At 38.9% G+C, this 23099-nt stretch overlaps 1 protein-coding gene across 1 annotated transcript in view; it reads left to right on the top strand.

Moving 5' to 3' along the window:
• adamts9 (ADAM metallopeptidase with thrombospondin type 1 motif, 9) overlaps positions 1 to 19738 on the top strand; it is a 108738-nt gene extending 89000 nt beyond the window's left edge. The window contains exons 31-40 of the mRNA XM_037532547.1: positions 836 to 1006; positions 1301 to 1495; positions 2103 to 2232; positions 3793 to 3887; positions 4274 to 4368; positions 4745 to 4878; positions 10946 to 11037; positions 14733 to 14837; positions 16703 to 16808; positions 17975 to 19738. Of these exons, the coding sequence (XP_037388444.1) occupies positions 836 to 1006; positions 1301 to 1495; positions 2103 to 2232; positions 3793 to 3887; positions 4274 to 4368; positions 4745 to 4878; positions 10946 to 11037; positions 14733 to 14837; positions 16703 to 16792 (1107 nt within the window). The 3' untranslated portion in view covers positions 16793 to 16808; positions 17975 to 19738. The remainder of the gene's footprint in view (positions 1 to 835; positions 1007 to 1300; positions 1496 to 2102; positions 2233 to 3792; positions 3888 to 4273; positions 4369 to 4744; positions 4879 to 10945; positions 11038 to 14732; positions 14838 to 16702; positions 16809 to 17974) is intronic.
• The last annotated feature ends 3361 nt before the right edge of the window (positions 19739 to 23099 follow it).

Here is a 23099-nt window from a genome sequence, read left to right as displayed (position 1 = left end):
CCAGCATCTTCTCACAGGAAGGGCAATGCTTTGAAGGTGACAAGTGTTGTCAGAGTTAAGTGTCCACCCTTTGCCTTTATCTACAAATTTAGCTGATGGCAAAACCTGGACTGACTTAGAGTTTAATCAGAGATGGGCGAATGTAGCGGTGCTCAAGGACTCTTACTGAAAGAGCAGCACTGGTTCTGGTTCTGCTACTAGTTTTTAAGGCTGTAAATGACCTTAAAGCAGCACTTACATCACAGAATGTCTATCTGTTCATGTTCCGGCATGGAATCTTAGATCTGCAGATACTGACCTTCTGTAAGATACCAAAAACATGTAGAGGCCTTGCTCAGTTATTCTGCTTCTAAACTGTGGAACTCACTTTTAAAAACACATCTCTTTAACTTTTTGTAGCATTTAATTAAAACTGTGTGGTATTTATGTTGTAATTTGATCTCTATTGTTTTCTTATATGATTCTAAGATTAAAACGTATAATTTCTTGTATTACCGTTAAGCTTTATCACCTGTCTGTAAAGCACTTTGAGCTGCCACTGGCATGAAAAGTGCTATATAAATGAAAATTATTATTATCAAATTCTTATTAATATTATTGATATTATTGGTGTAGTGTGATGCGCTTGCTAAGGGGAGGGAGTTTTAAAAACATTTCGCCTGTCCAAATGTTACGGCACATTTAAAATTTTATGGTTGTTATTTTTCCAATATGTTAAACTTAGCAAATATATAGAAATTGTGAGCAGGGCAAACGTTTGCGTACAGTTGTATATTGCCATTCATATTTTACTTGGACATTAGTCACAGTAACCCTTTCACCCTCACATTTACAGTGTAGTGAAACATGCGGTTCTGGCCGGCGCCGTCGGACAGTGGTGTGTCTGGATCACAACGAGCAAGAGGTGCATGAGATGTACTGCTCGGACCACGAGAGACCAGCAGATACCGAGCTGTGCAACATTCAACCCTGCGAGTTCATCTGGATCACCGGAGACTGGACGGAGGTGAGAACAGAGACAGAAGCAGGCCGAATAAAGATGTTTTGGTAAATTAGACTTAGACAGCAGTGCAGTGTGAGCTTTAAAAGCTTTCTGTTCTATTGGAGACTCACTTTAGGTTTTTTTACCCCTTTTTCAATGTTGCCATAAATGCAATATTTAATTTAATCATAATTATAAATATTTAAGATGATGTTCATAATGGTCACTAGTTGGCCTGCTGAAAGCGTCAACTCATGGATAAAGTGTCTCGCTCCCTAACTTTGTTGTTATTGTCTGTTTGCTTGTTCTCCTCTCCAGTGCTCCGTCACCTGTGGTCAGGGCTATAAGAGGAGGCTAGTGTCCTGCAGTGAAGTGCATGCTGGGAATGAGAACTATGAGTATGGTCACCAGGCATCGTCAGACTGCCCGGGGACCCCTCCTGAAAGTTACATGGCCTGCAATCTGCCCCCCTGCCCTCCTAGCCACACCTGGAGAGTGGGCATCTGGGGACCTGTGAGTGCTTTAACTAGGCATGCATGATGAGATCGGAACTTTGGTGTTAGCAGATGATGGCTTCAGTTATCGACATTGGACAGATGATCAGATCTGGCCGATATTTCATCCTGATTTTTGATGAACATTTGTTATTCTGGAAGAAATGGTCGTTTAGGTGACGCTGAAACATCCGCAGTTCATTCATTTGACTGCATTTGTAGACCTTTACAAATAAGTGCTGCATTTCTCTGTAATGCTAATCCAGGTGGATCTATTCCCAATTTCTAGGTTTCCTGAATGTGTACAGTACTGAGAAAAGTCAGAGACTGTTTCATTTATTTCATTTCCAGTCATATCAACGATTTGGTGCAAGGAATTCATTTGTCAGGAGACATTTTTGAGGAGATTAGATAGTATATCTACCAGGTTTATAGACTGGAAACAGAAACAGAACCAAAAAAAAAAACAAAGAGTTTACTCAAAAGATGTGTAGTAAAATATACATTTGGGACATTAAGTCATTTCCTTCCTTTAGTGAGAAATTTCCTTCATGTTATGATATGCTTGATTTTTGCTTCTAAGAAAACCTTTAGGAAGTCTTATGAGTATGTATGTCCATCTGCAGTGCTCTGTGAGCTGTGGCGAAGGCTGGATGGAGCGCTCAGTGCAGTGTGTTTCAGCAGAAGGGGACCTCAGTGATGAATGCCCCTCCACCTCCAGGCCGGAGGGCCGTAAGACCTGCAGTAACCCCTCCTGTGAGTGTGCAATATATCACCCAGACTGTCATAGCACTCAATGCAAGCTGTTTGGAGCACATCAGCCTGATACTATCCATAATCCTAGGCCAGGGGTCAGCAACATGTTTTACTGCTCAACAGCAGAATTAGTAAAAAATAAAAAATAATCCTCCTTTGCAGTAAAATAAAGCTCTGCTGATTGTTCAGCACCGTTTTAAATGTAAATGGTCTTAAACACTGGAGTTAATGTAGCCTATAACTGCTAATTCACCAACCTTTAAACTTGAAGGTTGTGCACAGACTGCTGGTCACCATAGCAACACAGACGATGTTTTCTCTCCTAGCTAGTGGCTAACGAAACGGCAGAAAGAGAGATTTAAGATGAACGTTGATAATTTGATGACGAATGGATACCAGCTGGTTCCCTGATACATTTAATCTGCAATGAGAAACTGTCAAACACTAAAAAGTCAGCTTCTTATTCGCCAGCTTCTTGTTCCAATTTTTCCATCCCACCTTAAATGGTAGTTTACAGCAGTTACATTCTGGCATATCAGGCACCGTCTGAGGTGGAACAGGAAAATTACAACGAGAAGCGACTTCAGCCTCGTAAAAAAGTAGAACATTGAGAGACGTTTTACAAGAAACTGTTCTACTTTTATGGAAAGGTTTCCTGCCGGAGATGAGAGAAAAGCGACTGTAGCTGAGCTAAAGCTTGAAGCTTTTTTTAACCTGTACTAGTACATTAGCACACACTGAGACATAAGATGGTAAAAAGGAAAGTGTTGTGGCCCCCAAGGTGGTCAGAGTTTTGTTGAAAGTTGACCTCTGTCCTAGGCCAAAATCCTGTTCTTTATTCTGCTGCTGAATAGAATAAGTACTTTATGGTTTTATTAGTAATGTTGCAAAGAAATAGATGCAGAAAACATAGCGCTTTAAGCAAAGGTTCTTTCATTGAACACAGCAGCAGCAGAGATTTTTAGCACCACTGAAACAGCCGAGAAGGTCACTTCTAGCCATATATCCCATATTGATGGTAGGCACAACCCAGAATAAGAGCCACAACTATTTACAAGATTAAAGTCTCTGTTACTGCACGTCGCCACTCTGCATGGCCACGCCTCCCGAACAAGGTAGTAGCAGGATTTACAATATTATTATATCTGAATTAATTATTATAAAGGGGTTGAGGCTTTATCATAAAGATTCCATAAACTTTGTCATAAAGCTCAACTGTTCATTTAACATGAATATCTACAAAATAATTTAACACATCTTCTACACAGAGTACACTTTTGCACAATTACTGTTTATTTGCTGCAATTGAACATATTGGGCAAAAATGCACAAAATATGAGGTTTTTATATAGTTCTTATTATAATATAGTTTTTATATTTTTTATAGTTCTTTTTTTACAATATGTTAAGCTCGGCAGACAAATAAAAATGTATTTATTTTGTTTAGACTAACACAACATCACTGGACACGCTTGGCGAGGAACACTTACTACCAGTTCAATGACATCAGCTAACAGACGTTGCATTGAACCCGCATCTTTTACTCTCTCTCGCTTTCAGGTCATCTGCCTACCAGCTGCAGGCATGTGCAGATCCAGGCTGGCGTTGTGTCTGATGGAGAGCAGGTTCTGAGCGTGCAGGGCAAAGCGCTTAAAGTGAGACTCTCCACATTTTTATACACACCACATTTATCTGTTCACCTGCTTCACTTCATGCTCTCTCTTCTTCTCTCCCTCTCTCTCTGTCTGTCTGTCTCTCTTTCTCTCTCTCTCTCTCTCTCTCTCTCTCTCTGTCTCTCCCTCTCTTTCTCTGTCTGTCTGTCTCTTTCTCTCTCTCTCCCTCTCTCGGCCTCTCCCTCTCTCTCCCTCTCTCTCTCTCTCTCTCTATGTCTCTCTCTCTATCTTTCGCTCTCACTCTTGCTCTCGTTCTCTGTCTGCCTGCCTGTCTCTCTCTCTCACTCTCTCTCTCTCTCTCTCCCCCTCCCTCTCTATCTCTCTCTCTGTCTCTCTCTCCCTCTCTGTCTGTCTCTCTTTCTCCTCAGATCTTCTGCTCAGAGATGAACACAGACAATCCAAAAGAGTACATCACTCTCACGAGCGGAGAGCGTGAGAACTTCTCTGAGGTTTTTGGATTCAGGTAAGAAGGAGATCATTACAATTATGATAAATACAAAACAGAGGAATCTCATTAAAAAATGTGTTTAGTGTTTTTGTCAAGAGGACTATATGACAGTAAGTTATGGCAAATAACCAAGAAATGCTCTGCTTTACAGTGATTCTGCTGTGAATGAGCGTGAATAAAAACCTCTTACCTGTAGTAAAATCACTGTAATGCCAGTTTCACCCCAGATGTGAATCAGCGTGCCTAGTAGTCCAGAACCACTTCGCCACGCTTGTTATTTCACACTGAATACGACACGCATGCATCATCACACAAAGGTGGTTTCTGTTTCAGTCGCATTTTTACATAATACAAATATCTTTGTATTGTACTTGTTGTTCTTGCTGTGCAGGCTGTTGGACCCCATGCAGTGCCCATCCAACCTCAGCAGGAGAGAGGACTGTCAGTGTCGGAGAGATTACACAGCCGCCGGCCTGTCCACCTTCACCCGGGTCAGACTGGACCTCAGCAAGATGACCATCATCAGTGAGTCAAATACTGCATTAAGCCAATACTGGGTTTAGTTTGAGTTCACATGCTATTTGACCCAAGTAATGATTCAATTTCAAGCCATTTTATTAAATCTTTGTCATTATAGTGCTGACAACAAAATTCTGGGTCAATAAAATAGGTCCATATGTGGGTCCACACCTCATACTCTTCCTCATTCTATGCAACTACACTTAAGTGATGCATTGAATTGATTTCATTCAGATTTGACTTCATTTCCGCATCAACACACTTCAGTCTTTCAGTTTATTTACACTACTATTCTAGCATTTGGAATTCTAGTTAAAAGGTTTAGCAGGGTGTAGTTGTACCTTATTACCAATTTCTGCTAGCTTTATGTTGTTTACTCAACTATTGTAAACAGTTCTACAGACTGACATTCTGTTGTCAGCAATAAAAGAAATATATAATTGAGCTAATAAGCATATAGGTAATCCTTTCATTTACACTCCCTTGAGTTTTAGGGATTAACCAGGTAAGCGTGAGGCAAAATACTAGATAAATACTCCAAAATACTAGATAATTATTTTGGGTAACATGATAGCAAGTTCCAAGGCAGTATAACTAAATTACACTGAAATACCCAACAGGTTCTTGATATTAACTGAGTAAGTATGTGGTACTCCACAGTACTGCGCAATTATTGTGGTCAAAATTGCCAGGTAGTTATTAAATGTAAAAAACCTTTGGACCAATAAATTACAAAGAGTCTTACATAGTATTTAATATAGTATAATACCTTTAAATGAAACTGAATCTGGGCTGTTAAAAAAGCAATGATTTTTACTGTTATTTTACTTGTTTTTTACCAATTACAGTAGAAAACTTTGTCTTTGTTGTTATTTTACGCCATATAACTAACCAGTGATCGAAAGTGTTTCTGATTTACTTTCTTGCTTAAACATGTGATGTTACAGTGACACTGTGAAATTTAGTGAGAGTGTGTTTGATTTACCACCTTATTACTCCAAATAATTATGAGATATATTACACCAACTAATAATGCAGCACTTCAGAATGACTTATGCTTTTAATCTTGTTACAGAAGGAGGCTAATGTAGCATTAGGAGTCTTGACCAAGTATTGGTAGACTATGGTGTGCTTGATGTCTGCATAAGTACATCTATTGAAGTGATAAGAACAGGCCAAGACTTTTATATTTGTAAAATATTGTGCTGTTGGTTTTATTATTCTGCCTTTGCATGGACTTTCCTGATGGTATTCAAGTAAGTTCCATTTAATCTATCTGATCAAATCTAATAATATGAAATAAAGATATATGAAAGTAGTGGTTATATGTGTATGCTTCATATTTCAAAAGTAGTGGTTAAATCTCAAGGCAGATAACTTGACACTGACAAATAGTGTATTACATTATAATTACTGTAAAGCTATTGCATAATTGAAGTCTAATTATAGTTTTTAAGCAGTTAAAACATCTTAACAAACATTCAGATATTTAATAAAATATCTAAAATGATGTTTTTTGTGTTTGTTAACATGATTTAAAACTGCACTGTAGTTGTTATGACTAATTTCAATAACAATCGATATGACAAGTCCTTCCCAACCTTTATTGTACTTTTGTCGCTGTTGATGTAATATATTAATATATAAATTATTTGCATATTTTAATCACATTTGTATCCAATGCACAGCACATGGTTTTGCTCAGCTCAGTTTTTGTTCTGTCCACTTGACTGACCATGTGTCATTTAGATGGATTTATAAAATCCAAACTTATTCTTCAGCAGCTGTATCTGCTTTGTCCAACAATGACAGATTCCACACATATGCACACGCATACTGATCTGGAAGCCTCCCTCTCTCTGCACCGCTGTCCACATCTGGATGAAAGAACACGTCTGGACTTTACTAACCTCGCTGAACTCTCCAAAACCTGAAAGCTCTCAGCCTGCCTCAACATCTTTCTTGTGGACTACTTTGTACTGGCTTGAGTATTGAAGTGGATACATGATAGTTATTGGACCGTTGCATCAAGAGGAGATCAAATCTAATAGGCTTCAGTATAAAGTCACCACTGCCACAATATTAACATGCTGGAAAGTTCAGAAAGGGCATTCAGTTCTGCGATGCACGTGTCTTCAGCGCACTATTTAATATAAGCTGTTGTGTACATAAGTCTTGCTAATCTGAAACATCTCACTGAGACCTGGCCATGGCAGAAGTTCCATCTGCGTCACACTCGTGTAGTTAAGAGGTGAAATGGATCCCCGTGAACCCCCTCCCCACACGATCTGATGACTGAGAGAGAGGGGCACATAAAGGCAAAGCATATGGCCTGTGCTCCTGAAAGGAACAGGAAATAAGAGAGATTATAGGGAGGTTGGGTCGGCTGGCAGCACCGCTGGCCTCAGACATACCTCTCATTCTACAGACATTCACACAGGCTGACATGCTGTGGGTGATTATGCCAAGTGGACCAGTATAGATAACGCCAACGCATAACATTAATGCCATGGTTGGAATGAAATTTTCTATTTGCCAGGTACAATATATAGATGGAGTTCCAAACTGCCTCCGGAATCCACATCAGCACAAGAACTGTGAGTCAAGAGCTTCATAAAATGGGTTTCCTTGGCTGAACAGCTGCACACAAGCCCACAAGTGTCGGTTGGAGTGGTGTAAACACACCACCACTGGACTCTGGAACAGTGGAGACATGTTCTTTGGAATCATGAATCACACATCATTATCTGTCGGCCTGATGGATCAGAGTTTGGTGGATGCCAGGAGAACACTACCTTACTTCAATGTAGTGCCAACAGTAAAGTTTGGTTGAGGAGGGATAATGGTCCTCTTTAATGGGGTTTCGCCTCTTAGTGCCACTGAACACTGTATACTACAGCATGCAAAGACATTTCAGACAACTTTGTGGTAGCAGTTTGGGGAAGACCCTTTCCTGTTCCAGCATGACTGTGCTCCTGTGCAGGTCTAGAAAGTTGATTTGACAAGTTTGGTGAGGAAGAACTCCAGTGGCCTGCACAGAGTCCTGATCTCAACCCCTCTGAATACCTTTGGAATTAATTGGATTGTTAGTTGTGAGCCAGGCCTTCTCTTCCAACATCAGTTCCTGACCTCATAAATGCTCTTTTGACTGAATGGCCTCAAATTCCTGTAGACTCTAAAGTAATGACTTACCATTGTGCCGAGAGAAGAGTGGAATCCATCATCCATCATAGCCACAACAGAGAGACCAACTCCATGTTGATGTCCATAGTTTTGAATCGGGATGTCCAGCAAGCTCATTTAGATGTGATGATAATGTGTCCATATACTTTTGGCCATATAATGTATATACACTCACCAGTCGCCTGTACGCTCTCAGCCATGCGGTTATCCAACCATGCAAAATACAATCATGTATCCAGTCCATCATGCAAAAACAGGTCAGGAGCTTCAGCTAATGTTTACATCAAACATCAGAATGAAGAAAAAATGTGATCTGAGTGACCATGGCATGGTTGTTGGTGCCAGGCTGTTGGGTATTTCAGAAACTGCTGATCTGTGTTTTTGATGCACAACACTCTGTAGAGTTTACTCAGAATGGTGAGAAAAAAAAGAAGAAAAACAAAAACAAAAAAAAAAATATATATATATATGGCAACACCCTGTTGATTAGAGAGGTCAGAGGAGAATAGCTAGACTTTTTCAATCTACTCTTCACCAAAGTGGTGATCAGAAAAGCATCTCTAATTGCACAACAAGTCAATCCTTAAAGTGGCTACAAAAGCAGAAGACCACATTATGGTCCACACCTGTCACCCAAGAACAGCAATCAAGGGCTACACTGGGCACAAGCTCACCCTATCTGGATAGTTACAAATTGGAAAAATGTCTCCTGGTCTGAATAATCTTAATTGTGGGGTCAGAATTTGGAATGTACAGCATGAAACTATGGACCCAACCTGACTTTATCAGCTGTTCAGGCTGGTGGAGGTGGTGTAATGGTATGGAGAATGTTTTCTACATTGGGCCTACATCCATTCAAGTCCATACAGTATGGATGCTGAACATGTGCAGCCTTTTATGGCCACAATTTGTCCATCCTATAATGGCTGTTTCCAGCAACTGTCCTTCAATGGCCTACCCAGTCACCAGATCTGAATCCAATAGTGCACCTTTGGGATGTGGGAGAGTTACAGCATGAATGTGCAGCTGATAAATCTGCAGCAATTACATGATGCAATCATGTCAACATGGACCAGAAATGGTCTCAGGAATGTTTCCAGCCCCTTGTTGAATCCATGCCATGAAGATTTCAGGCTATTTTGTTTGCAAAAAGTCTAAGAATGTTATTCCTAATAAAGTAACCATAATAGGAGACTACAAATATTTTTGTAAAATTACAGTTATTTAACGTCTTAGAAATAGGTTTTTACTTTGATTCAAGTGGGACTAGTTCAACTAGTTAATCTAACGCAGTATTTTACCATAATAATAGAAATATTTATTACTATAATTAGCAAAATAATATGTGTCAAATCTAAACAGTTTGACTGATTTGTATACTTTATTTCTTTCTCATTACCTTGAGTGGAATTTTTACTAGAGTTCTGTAAAGCTTGTCTGACTTTGCAGCATTTGCTATGAAACAATGCATTTGTGGGCAGAACATGAATTCGAAAGAGATTAAAAGAGTATTTAAACACACAGTACAGATCAATAATAAAACCATATATGTAGTGAGTGATATAGTAGTTACATTGTAAATGAAGTGTTTTAAATCATTTTTAAACACATTGTAGAGCACTTTCAAGAATTTTCACAGGGTTTTTCATGATGTATGTTAGTGAGAGAAGAAATATGAAGAAACATCAGAAATATCTGTCCTATCTTATGATTATGAGATTAATAGCCCCTTCCATAGATATATAGAATAGCTCCTTCTGGAGAAATAAGTGTGTTTTTCATTATACATTGGCTGTTGTTCTTTCTAAAACTTCTTACACCCAAATTTTGAAAAGAAATGACATTTCTAAGGAAAATTAATTTGGACATGGAAAAAAGCATCTCTGGTATCATAGGCTCCAAACGTGGATCCCTAGAGACACTGTTGTTGGAACAAAACTTTGCATCTCCAAAATGGTAACTTTACAGGAGAAGCAAAAACCTTTACTTTACCTTTAATGTAAGTCAATGGAACCAGACCTTTTTTTCAAGTCATTTTGGGTCATTTCTTTTATTTATCATGAAATTTACATACAATGTAAAAGGTGACAGATACATTCAAATTATGTCAAAAACTGAAAAACATCAAAAATGGTTTTCTTCTGACAACAGCAATATTTTATGTCCTTGCATATTCCTTACATATACAGTAATTTACAAATACTGGCTCACTGTGCCACCCTGATAACATAAACCACATGCTTGTTCCTTCTTGAAAAGCTGCTGTTTTCTTTAGATGAAAAGAACCTGAAGGAAGGAAAACCCACTGGAGGAGTATGTGTATCCCCCGTAAGGCCTTTTCAGGCCAGAGAGAGTGTCAGCCAGGCATTTAGAGAGGTTAATGACACTCTTCTTCTCCGTAATGGAGGACCTGTTTCGGGGGAGGCTGAGCAAATCCAGAATAAACATTCTGCTTAATTACAGCTCTGCCTAATGTCAGCGATCTGGCAGACACAGTGACCTGAGATTAGCGTGGAGGCCAAGCTGCCGCTGTCCTAGAATTTGCCCAGCATTTCATTAAGTCCAAGCATGAAGGGGTTAATGGTTTCAAGATAGCTGTTTTTGGCACTTAGAAAGCTCACAATTACAAGGCAAGGGGTTGATTGGTTCAAATTGCCCTGATATTATGTGTCACTTATCCTAATTATGACCTGTGGTGACCTGTGAAAGGAAAAGTGGTCAGATCTGGGTCTGCAGAAGTATATTTATAGCGGAAGCAAGTTTACAGGCTGAGATCTCTAAAGTTCTGTGCCTGTACAAAGTTTTATGGTGACTAAACCATGACTGAACCACCCTCACACATGATATTGCCAACATCACTGAATGTGAAACCCTCTTTTTTGCCTTTTAGCCACAGACTGGACGTACGCTTTCACTCATGAAGGTCACAAGGTTCCTTTCGCCACTGCAGGAGACTGCTACAGTGCCGCCCGCTGTCCACAGGTGGGTATCACGCCTCTGCTAGTTGAAGGAATAGTTTGGGAACGAACCAGAATTTTCACCTCACCCCTAAATGTAGTCGATCAGACATGTTTTTTGTCCAGCTTTTGCTTCTTTTTTCCTCACAAGATTTAAGTTCAAATCATTACTGAAGGACTCTGTAAATCAGCAATATACATAAATATATTATATTTTATATATATTTACAGAATGTCTATTACAAGCAATTATAATCTTCAAATGCCCACTGGTGGTTCCAAAATGCAGTTTGTCATATTCTTCATAACTTTCATATTTCATAAGCCACATTCAAAAAGTGGGTGTCATGTGAGGCTGTAACTGTCCTCTTTCCAGTCAAATTAATGGGAGATATAATTTTAAACCCTTATGATAAAAGAAGCTGAGCTCACAAATGTTTTTCTACTGAAAGTCGACCCATTTTTCCACAAATCTGGGCTATGAACTATAAACAGACTGGCATCTCGTCAGTGATCTGCTCTGTAAAAATGATTTTTATAAAATTAAACAAAGAACGTCTAAGATTTTTGGCTTTCAGCAGTAAATTGTAAGCACATACCGACATGTTTATGATCAGAAAACACATTTTCTGTTCATTTGAGGGGGAATTTTACAAAAAAAAATATAAATAAAATAAAAATGTACATTTATTTCATGCAGTTACTGAATAATTTGCCTTACGATATGGTCATGTAAATTCAGATGGAAAAAAAATATATATATATATATACCCTGGAGAATAAGAGGTTAAACAATGCTACACACTGATAGGTTGACTGTGTCCAACTCTCAGTATATGCAAAATCAATTTACAGTGGTTTTGTATGTCTCAGCCAATCAGATTTTGGAACCGGACCTTCCCATCCTAGTGAGAACTAATTGCAGTGTGAAGCTGGACATTATGGGCATAAAATATTAGTCCAAATGAAGAATGAAGAGGGAAAAAAATGGTTTTGCTTGGGGTGAACTGATAGATTTTTTATTCTATGTCTAATTCTGAGTAATATAGAAACAGAGCGAGTGAAAGAACGTGAGAAAGCTTGAGCAGCAGAGGAATGAACATGTGCACCTCCTCTCTGAAAGCGTTCCAGCGTCTTCAGACATCAAATTCTGTCTTAAAAGCAGACGGCTGTCCAGACCACGTACACCCCATCAAACTTTAAAGCCATCAAATTTTGAAACCTTGCTGCGCGGCCATAGAGATTTGATATTTGTGTCACTCGTCCACTAAATCGCTCTATTTCTTTGCCTACACTCTTTCTAGTTCATTTTCTTTCCCACTCACTCATTCTCCCTCCGTCCCTGCCACTGATTCCTCAGTCTTTTAGCTCCCCGGCTGAGAGATGGGACTTAGACAGGCCGCAGACAGCTGCCACCGCTGGGAAAAGCTCAATGAATCAGGCGCTTTTTCTCTACTTCTGTCTTCCTCGAGCCACTGGAGGGGAAGTGTAGCCCTGCCTGTCACTCTCACCCTTTCAAACCACAGTACAGATGTATCTCAGTTAAATAGAGTATGGATGTTGTATTGCGTAGCGACATTGTGGTGACAAATTAGCATCGTGTGAACGTTAATTGAAGTTTTTTAAGGGCTTGAATCATGGAAAGCCAAATTGTCCTTGTTTCAAAGCATAGCGTTCACTTCACAGTCCATACAGTCTATATATGAAAGCTAATCAGGCCATACAGTCCATATATGAAAGACAAGTTGCAAGAAGTTGTGTTTAGTATTTTTGTGATGTCATCTGACGTCAGAAAATAAATCATTTACATATATCTGCCTTTTCAGTCTACAGCAATGAATTCCCACTCATTTATGCTGTAGCTACAAGGAACATTTCAACCTGGATTGTCTTTTGCAATGAGGTGCATTATAGGTTAGCAAATCAGAACAGAGCTCATTTATCTTAAATCAGTCATAAAGTTAGCATGATGAGAACTAGTGAGGTATAAGTTTCCATTACTTGTTACCTACATTGTAGATCCAGTGTGAGACTGAATAGGCAAAATTCAGACATCAGTGTCTTGTTTTTGGGCTAATTTTGAGCTAGGGCAATACTTGTGTAAATTAGATTTTCACCAAAAAGTATTTTGCTTATTGTTACATATTTGCACATTTGCGACCAGTGACTAATAGAGCTTGATCTTCAGTTTTGTCCATGTGGGTTAAAAAATCACCTCTGTAATACTGGTAGTTTTACTATCACACTTGGGATTTCTATTACTATGTTAGTACTAGGCTAACGGTGGTGCACATTAACATTTGGATGTTCTTAATGAAACATGGACATTTGAAGCTTTTAAAGGACATTGCTGTCAAACTTTATTTGGATGGTCCCCTGTAGATGATCTACAGATACTTATATCCTTAACAATTATAAGGGTAAGGTTAGGTTAGGAGTGGGGGTACATTTTGCCTTGAGTTTAGGGTTAAGTTTAATGTTAGGAACATTTATAGATTTAGAATCTTGCACAAACAACTTTAAGTTCATTTGCATTAAACAGGTATTTAGTTGAATCTTCGTTAAAGATTGATCCAGCTTCTACAAAGTGATCTACAGTGGACCATCCAAATAAATTGTTTCTGACATTCCATGTGTTTTATTTGAAGCTTGTACTACACAAATATTTTACCTTGCATGCAACAGTTGATTCGATTACAGTTCATATTCACATATTTAGGTCTTATATGACATATTTAGGACTTCCAAAAGGCCTAAATATGTCATGTCTGAAGTATTGTAAATCAAAACATGATGGGTGATTACATTGTCACTTCCTAATTATATTGGTCACTACGTTAGGATGTATGGCCTTCTGTTCAACTCCTGAAGGCCTAACCTATGGAAGAGCTCCCTTAGCTGTATCTGCCTAGATACAGAGAGAAAATCCTGAGTAGATAAGTTTCAGTTTTAAGGTCTTAACCCTTTTGTGTCCAACCAAAAGTTAACAATGCAAAAAGAGCATTACTACAATGCGTACAGAGTCTAGTACGCGCCCAGAGAGCCCAGAGATCAGCTTCTCCGGAGTATTGAGAGGCTGACGCCTTACACCTGCCTACAATCCACTTATCTGCACCCTTTATAACCCGGACTCTCACTCTGCCTCCTTGCGAGGTGTTCCCACTCTCCGTGTCTCTACCGAGCTACCTTCACCGTGTTTTGGTTATTCCTGTTGTTTCTTGGACTCTTTGCTGTTAACTCGCTGTTTCTGATCCAGAGATTTTGTTTATTAAAGACTCTGCTTGTGCATCGGACAACCCTGTCTGAGTGTTACACTATTAAATAAAAATGAATAAAGGAATCAACCTTCAGAAGACCCTGAGGGTTCCCTACTGTATACTAAGTGTATGATGTTCCTAATTTGCTAACTGCTGCAGTTGTCTTCTATGTTCAGGTTAAGTTTCACTGAGGTTCTCAGTTAGTTTCGTAAGCTGAAACTGTCATCATACACATACAAAGATTTCAGTCACTTAAATGTTTCAGTGGTCAGTTTATTCACTCTGGCCAGTGTATTCTTTAAAATCCGTGCTTATACATTTTTAGTGCATTTTACTTCATCATGCAAGCGTAGAAACTGCAGTACAGCCTTGGTTCAGCAAGTCAAAGCTGGTTTGCTGCTCAACAGCCCCATCTACTGCTGAGTTTGAGCATGTGCTGAGTGTCTCTGTTATGACTCTTCAGGGTCGATTCAGGATCAATCTCTCAGGAACAGGCTTACAGGTGGCTGAAAGCACCAAGTGGATTTCCCAAGGGAACTACGCCGTGGCCGACATCCACAAGTCACAGGTACGTCAACCACAGTGACCCCGAAGAATACTTCACCCACTGGGCTCATGTTCAGTATTTTAATGAAACAACACATTACTGACATCATGCTCATGAGATTCACTACCAGCCATGTCAGCATTTCTGAGTGAAGTGTTTCACTGAGGTTGTCATGGTTACAACTGTGACTGACGAAGTGATAAACATTAAATTTGAACTGTGACCCTGTTGATTTTTACTGCCTCTGCATCTGGCCTGCCTTACTACCACTCATTCAGGCGAGCCCCCCTCTACTTTCTCTCCTCGCAAGCCTGTTTCTCAGCTGTCCTCGTCTTCTGAAGAACTCTGCCCACCATCCTTTAACATTCCCAGTCCTTTTTTCTCTCATGTCCTCATTTCACATTTCCTCCTACTTAAATTCTTTCACTCACCTCCCAAATCCCTCCACTGCTCGCTCTTGAATCTGTCTGTCTATCTATCTATCTATCTATCTATCTATCTATCTATCTATCTATCTATCTATCTATCTATCTATCTATCTATCTATCTATCTATCTCTGAATCTGTCTGTCTATCTATCTATCTATCTATCTATGAATCTGTCTGTCTATCTATCTATCTATCTATCTATCTATCGATCTATCTATCTATCTATGAATCTGTCTGTCTATCTATCTATCTATCTATCTATCTATGAATCTGTCTATCTATCTATCTATCTATCTACGAATCTGTCTATCTATCTATCTATCTATCTATCTATCTATCTATCTATCTATCTATCTATGAATCTGTCTCTATCTGTCTGTCTGTCTGTCTGAGTACACAATACAAGGCATTAGAGTACACAACCCATGAACAGTGAACAGTGAATTACAAGGTCAAGCAAAACCCAGATAATGTAAATGAAACTCACTTTAAGACAGACTCACTTTAAGACAGACACAGATATCGGGCTGATTTGTTAGTTCATCATGATACGTGGCTTAGCCAGTCATCTTTCCAGTCCCCTTTACCTACATCGATTTTATAGATGTGTTCTTTGTGTACTTGTATTCTTTATTATATAAAGAAAATAATGTATAAAATAAACCCTTTTAATAAGTCTATTCAGCCAGCTAGCATCGAGTCTGTAGAGGAGAGCTGACTGTGACCCCCCAATATACTCGATTCTTTTCTTGTGCATGCAATTCAGCTAAAAGAAGGGCAGGGCTGACAAGCTTATTCATGTGCACTTAATTTTATGATATATTTAATGTCTATGGTTAGTGCATATATTCAAGTGTACACTTTTTTTGTGAATAATTCATACCTAAATGACGAGAACGTCTCTCAGGAATATATTCAGTATGAAGTTTAAGTATGTTTTGAAATAAGGCCCTTGTCTTGCTTCCCTCTCCTGGAGCCTCAAGTGTCCAGGCAGCGAGCACTATTGAGCAGCTGGTGTGAGGAGCCATGCCTCCCTTTTGTTTTGTAATGGAAATCAGTCAGGGACACTTTTTTGGCAGGGAGTAAAAAGACTCTGACTAAAAGCGCTCTGCACTCAAGAGGCCAGCAAACAGAAAATCAGTTGTAGTAGGTCAAGAGTCTGTGGAGAGCCCTACTGGACAGATCTTCATGCCAATGGGAGGCTGGCTGACACTTGTGTGTGGAATTAATGATTAACATGTATATTCCTTTCTTTTTGGTATACTGTATAGTAGTAACCTAGCGACCTAGCTAGTTTGCAATATACCATATGTAATGCATAGATCTGCTTAAATATAGTCCAAGTGATCATTTAGTTGCATGTGACATATTTTTTATTGCTCAGAAATCAGAATCAGCGTTGATATCGAAAATCAGTGCGATGTCAGTCTTACATGCAGTTCCTCTCTTGTCCTCAGGATGGCAGCAGAGTGACAGGAACGTGTGGTGGCTACTGTGCAAAATGCACTCCCTCCTCCAGCTCCGGCCTTCTCGTTCAAGTCACATGAGCAGTGTTTTGAACAGGTTGGATGCCTTTTTTAATACAGTTGGACTGTTTGGGTAGATTTCTCTGGATTTAAAGGAATAGTTTGGCAAAAAAATAACTACACAGTTTTCCCCCTAAACCAAATTTAGTCCATCAGCTAAGATGTTTGGACGTTTGCTTCTTTAGTTTTACAGTGGAGCCATTAACTGCATGCAGGCTCACGCTGGCCATTCACACATACAGCATGTGCACTGCACTGAATGATACAGTGGGCTTTATACCAGGAATCATCACTGCTTATAAGCAAGTTGTGTAGATCTTATTCTCTAAATGTATAAAGAGTCAAATCAGTGACTTTATTTTGCTTCTTAAATAACACTCATAAAAGAGCACAGTGCTACAGAAGTCCAGAGAGGCCACGAGCTGTTGCTACAATTTTCTGGATTATTATCTTGAGATAACAAGTTAATAACATTGTTATCTTGAGATCACAAGATACTTAACTGGTTATCAACTTTTGTTGTCTTGAGATCACAAGACAGTTGACTTGTTATCTCAAGATAACAACTTGATCTATCACAAGATAGTTGAGATAATAAGATATTTGACTCATTATCTCAAGTTGACAACTTTGTTATCTTGAGATCACAAGACTCATTACCTCAGGATTACAGCTTTTGATATCTTGAGATCACAAGAAAGTAAACTCGATATCCCAAGATAACAACTTTACCTTGAGATCACAAGATAATTATCTCATTAAAAAAGAGCATGCTGCTACAGACGTCCAGAGAGGCCATGAGCTGTTGGTATAATTTTCTGGATTATTATTTTGAAATAGCAAGTTAACTATTTTGTGATCTCAAGTTAACAACATGGTTATCTAGACATCACAAGATACTTAACTTGTTAAGTCCTGACTATTGAAGAAAAGAGTGAAAGGGGTAACAAAGTATGCAGAGAAATGGTCCATAGTGAACTACAAATACATCTATATGGTCACTGGAGCTGATAAAATGGACAGTGAGTGTAGAAAGAAGTGGGTGTACTTAATGAAACGGCCTGTTGGTGTATGTGTGAATGACCAGCGTGTGGCTGCTCTAGGATTTTCTGCTGGACTATCCCTTTAACCTCATACAGAAACTGCTGTTTGCTTTCAGCTGCCGTCAGCTGAACATTAATCTCTTTGTCCTCTTCTCTTCAGGACTCTCCTGTGTTGTTTCTCTCTCTGTGGTGCTAAAGGCAATGAAGAACCTCCTTCTTCCCCCCCCAACACATGTAGCATATGTACATATGTAAATGACAGAGGTGTATCTAATATACAAAAATACATTTAATTATTTATTATCTTCCACGTTTATTTTTATATTGTGCTGTAATTTAAATTCTAACAAAGCCATTTGCCATCATGAATAGCCCTAACAAAAGACTGCTGTGATGTCATTCATCACGATAGTGCTTTAGTGTAACACATGACATGCCCTTCTAATTATGTGTGACTTTATTTTTATCAATAGTGGAGTTTTTAGTACTTTTGATAATCTGAAGAAGAAGCACAGTAAGGAGCTGCAGTACTTTGGATCGGAGTGTCTGAGTGTGGGCTGGACAGTAGATGGGTTATTAGGGAATTAGGAAGTATGAAATCTAGAATGCAGCAGAAAATAACACAGAAAGTATGTGTGTCCTACATCTGTGTGTCGATGTTCACACGGCTTTGGCAGCTGAGAACTTTCTGAAAGCAGCTGCATGATCCAAGGTGAAACCTCAAGGTGGTCCAGGTGCACGAAGCAGGTGGCCTTGTCCCGGTCTAAGGGAGCGGTGGATGGAACTGGGGTGACTCTCGGCAGTGTGCAGGCATTCAGGATGGCAGAGGGGCAGCTGGAGCGAGTTCAGACAGAATAGCAGAAGTACACTGACACACAGGGTGACAGGAGCTTTGTAAGTACTGCTGGAGTTAGGGGGTCAGTGCATGTCTTAAAGGGCCTATTTCATGAAATATTTAACTCTTTGCTTTTTCAAAATAAGAGGTCGATGTAACTCGTCCCAATTGGTGATCTCGTCCCAGTCCACATATGGAATCAACCGTGAACACATATACACGACTGCCTGTATACACTGAAGCAATAAAGTGCGTCGTTCCTGCAGACAGTCTGTAGGAGTTATTGGGCTGTTCCTGGTTGCCAGGAAGCAAATTGATCATTCAATACATCCGATAGAATTGGCTAAAGTTTCAGTCTAAACTTGTACAAAACTTTCACAAAAGTTTTACAGAGCAGTTTTGGGGGATTCCACCAATTTTCCAAAAGTTTCCTCATAATTCAGTTTTTGAGATGTAAACAAAGTGTGTGTTTATGTGAAATGGTGCCTTGCAGAGAAAACACTCAGATTTATGTACAGTGGTGGTGATAGGAACCAGGGGTCACAATATCTACAACACCAGAGCCATTTTATTTAATTTCCAAAACAACAAGTGAACCAAAATGTCCTTTCAGTGTTTATATGTAGTGTTCATAATGGTAAAATGTGGTAAAATGGTAAAAATAACTTTTTTGAGGTTCTTTATGCAAGGGAGCTTTGGGAAGCATTAAATGCTTCAGACGTCTGGTTCCCATCACCACCACTGTGAACAATTCTGACTCAATACATTTATCTAGAACATGGCGCTTCACACCAAACAACTCTACAATGACTATTGTACATCACACCTCTGTGTAAAAGAAATGGGTGGAATTACCCTTTAAGCGAGCAGACTGGACTGCTTCATTATAGTATAGATCAGCCAATCAGAGCAAAGGTCTTTTACATACATTAGTTTTGAAGGCATAGTAACAACAACCGTATTTAATTCTAAGAGATAAAGAAAGGTTGAAAACAGGCTCAAATGAAGTATGACTGTTTTAGTGCGTGAACCCCCACAGATGTAATCTGACCTCAGGAATAAAATAAAAGAGAGAGAGTATAGAAAAGAGAGAGAAAAGAAAATAAACAAAATAAATGAAAGAGAAATGTAGAATATGGGTGTTTTAAAGGACGGGTAATAGGGTCACAATATGTGCAGTGCAAATATAGCCATTTCATTTACTTTGTCTACATCCTAATCATTTAATTATGCAGAAATTTCAGAAGCCAGTGGAATTCCCCTTTGAGTCAGTGTGCTTCTTGTATTTCCTGTAAAACTGTCTGAAACAGTGAGAGTGAGAACTCGTAGAGGACGTGTATCCGTAGCCACAGCTCTCCAGAGTTTAGCGTCAGGCCTGTGGAAGCGAAGACATGACAGCTCAAAGCAGGAGAATGCAGGAGAACGCAGCGCTGCAGCTCTGCTGCAGTCTGAAGACGCTCCAGCTTTACTGATCAGTCAGGTTATGCATTAAAGGGCTTTTTGAAGAGACTCTTTTCCCCTAAGAGCAGGAGAGGAAGCGCATCGTCTTTTTTTTTTTAGTTTATTTCCAGGAGGAATAGGTCAGGAGGAGTTGGCTTCAGGTAAAGGAGACGCTGCTCAGCACTGGCCATAAATGTCTTACAGCAACCAGCTGTTGGGAGTAATAGAGGAGAAAGCTGTGAGTAACCTGAGATCAGGTTTAGGGTGGGAGTCTACACTGGGGAGGTGACATGGCAGTATGTGAGGAGATATGCTGCACAGTGGTGTGTAAAAGTTTGCACGCCCATGTTCAAACAACATTTTTCTAACATCCGCACATTTTACTGCACAGTTACTGTTTATTTGCTGAACTGAACATACTGGAGGAAAAATAAGTTCTAAAATGAGGCCTTTGCAGAAGTTTTGTGCACGTTACATTTTATTCTTATTTTATTCCAATACATTAATCTCAGCAAATAAATGGAAAGTGTGCACTTAAATATGAAGACTAATATTATATTTACTTTGACTGGTGGTGTCCAAAGATTTGTAGACACACCTGCTCTTCCAGTGTTTCTTCTGAAATGAAGGGTGTTAATTAGGAGTTTGGCCCTCTTTGCTGCAGCAACAGGATCCACTCTTCTGGGAAGGCTTTCCACTAGACGTTGGAAAATTGCTGTGAGGATCTGATTGCATTCAGCCACAAGAGTTAGTGAGGTCAGGTGCTAATGTTGATAATTAGTTCTGGGTCAAACTCAACTAAAAGTTTCAAAAGAGCTCCATCATTCTAGAGAACACAGTTGCACTGCTACACAGCCCAAAGCTGGGGGGCTTTATACCCCTCTGGCTGACACCTGGCATTGAGCATGGGCTCATGTGCGGCCCATTCTATCACAGCACGTTTCTATGGAGATTATAATGCTATGTGCATGATTGAACACCTGTTTCAGCAACGTGTGACCTTAAACCTCATTAGAAGGGCTGTCTGGACACGTTTGTATATACTTTTTTACATACGGCATATTACATGGCCATGTAGTTGTATGACTTCGAAGGTTATGACTAATGGTCAGAAATGATTTTAAAAAGTAAAAGTGCTTTTTTTAGGCAGGTAAGATAAGCCAATGGCATTGTAATTTGTGAACAGAAAAGTTTGGCTAAATGACACATTTATTGATTTTTAAAGTGAAAATAAGTGAACACATCCTTTATGGAGAACACACTTCTGCATACTTTAATGCATGGTCATTGTTTATTTGCTGAACTTTACTTATTAGGAAAAATATAAAAATAAAACATAAAATGTGGCCTGTGCAAAAAAGGTGCACTTTATACAATGTTTTTTTACAATATGTTAAACTCTGCAAATAAATAGAAATTTTGCACTACAATTGGCTGAAAAATGCCATAATTAAGCGTCTTCTCTGTAGAGGATGTGTTCACTTATCTTCATTAATAATAATAATGATAAAAATAAAGGAAAAATAAACAAAATGTGTCATTTGACAGGATCAAACTTTTGTGTAAATTGTAAATTCACATCAAATAAGTCAAGAAACTTTTCATTTTCCAGTCCACATATATATATATACATACACACACACACGTTTTTATTTTGTTAGTTAATTTTAGTTTGTTTAATTAATTTTTCTGAATTTCAAAATACCTCACAGATTCTCTGCTTGTTTGTGCTCGCTCGTTTTGTTTGGTTTTTTTTTTGCATATTTTCTTTACTGACCTATTACTGTTAAAATTTGTCTTTTTCATTTTTATGTGATATATTTATCAGGGTACGGCCTCTTTTGTGCATTTTTATTCTGTTATTAGTCATTGGCTACTTGTGAGAGTTTAGAATCGAGGGAAGAAAAATCCTGCACTGTTTCTATCTTTTATATCAGTCATGCAGAAAACGAATTTGTGATACAACTACTAAACTATTTCGTCGTTGTCTGAAGAAAAATCCAAAATAGTAACTTTACAGGTGAGGGCAAAAACACTCTTGCATTTCAATGTAAGTCAGTGTAATGAGATTTAGATTTAAGGGATTTTAGAGCGTTTCTATTGGTCCATTCATCATGAATTTTTCACACAACATAAAGGACAGCTGGTGTGTTGAAATGATGTAGAAAAATAAACATTTTCTTTGGACAGTGACGATTTGAGAAATGAGTATTTCTCATGCAGGAATTGATTGTTGAATACAGTCATTGACAGTAATGAAATCGAAAGCCATTATTAGTGTTGATGTTCTTAGTAAAGGCCACACCTGCCTTACTTCAGAGATGGTGCTATGTACATTCTGGTTTGTTAGACTGTTATATTGAAGAGTGTTTTTGTATTTAAAGTTCACACTGATATGTTCTGAAAAGGCAGTTCTGAGTATATATGTGCCTTGTGTTGTGATATCACTGCTGTTGCAAGAACATCAGATTTTGACAGTTTTGATCAATTATCCCCAATTCTTTTGTCCTGTTTATGCCCTCTAGTCATGCTGTGCCTTCTGGGAGCTCTGTGTTCTTCACATACCGATGCACTTCTTAGTGTGAAATATGTGTATCCACTACACATTATTTTAAAGCTACCCACTTAAAGGGGAATTCCACCAATTTTTGCATAAATTCTACATTATTAAATGGTTGAGATTTAAACACAGTCATTCAGAGTTCTAGAGTCAAAATTGGTCACAGTGGTGGTGATGGGAACCAGACGTCTGAAGGCTTGGTGGGATACATGCAGGGCCTTGTGAGGAAAAAAGATCTATAAGGAAAGCTTATTTATCACTATTTTACCATCATCAACATTCCATATAAAAACTCAGAAGATGTGTGTAGGTTCACTGGTGATTTTGGATAGTAAATAAAACGTTGCAGGCATGGCAACTCCTGGTTCCCATCAACACCACTGCAAAGAAATCTGAGTCTGCACAATGAACCATGTCAGAACACACCGAATAACACACTGAAGGACTAAC

This window comes from Pygocentrus nattereri, chromosome 21 (assembly GCF_015220715.1).
Source record: "Pygocentrus nattereri isolate fPygNat1 chromosome 21, fPygNat1.pri, whole genome shotgun sequence".
In the NCBI taxonomy this organism is placed as follows: Eukaryota; Metazoa; Chordata; class Actinopteri; order Characiformes; family Serrasalmidae; genus Pygocentrus; species Pygocentrus nattereri.
Note: the sequence above shows the minus strand (reverse complement) of the source record. Positions and strands in the feature narration are given on the sequence as shown.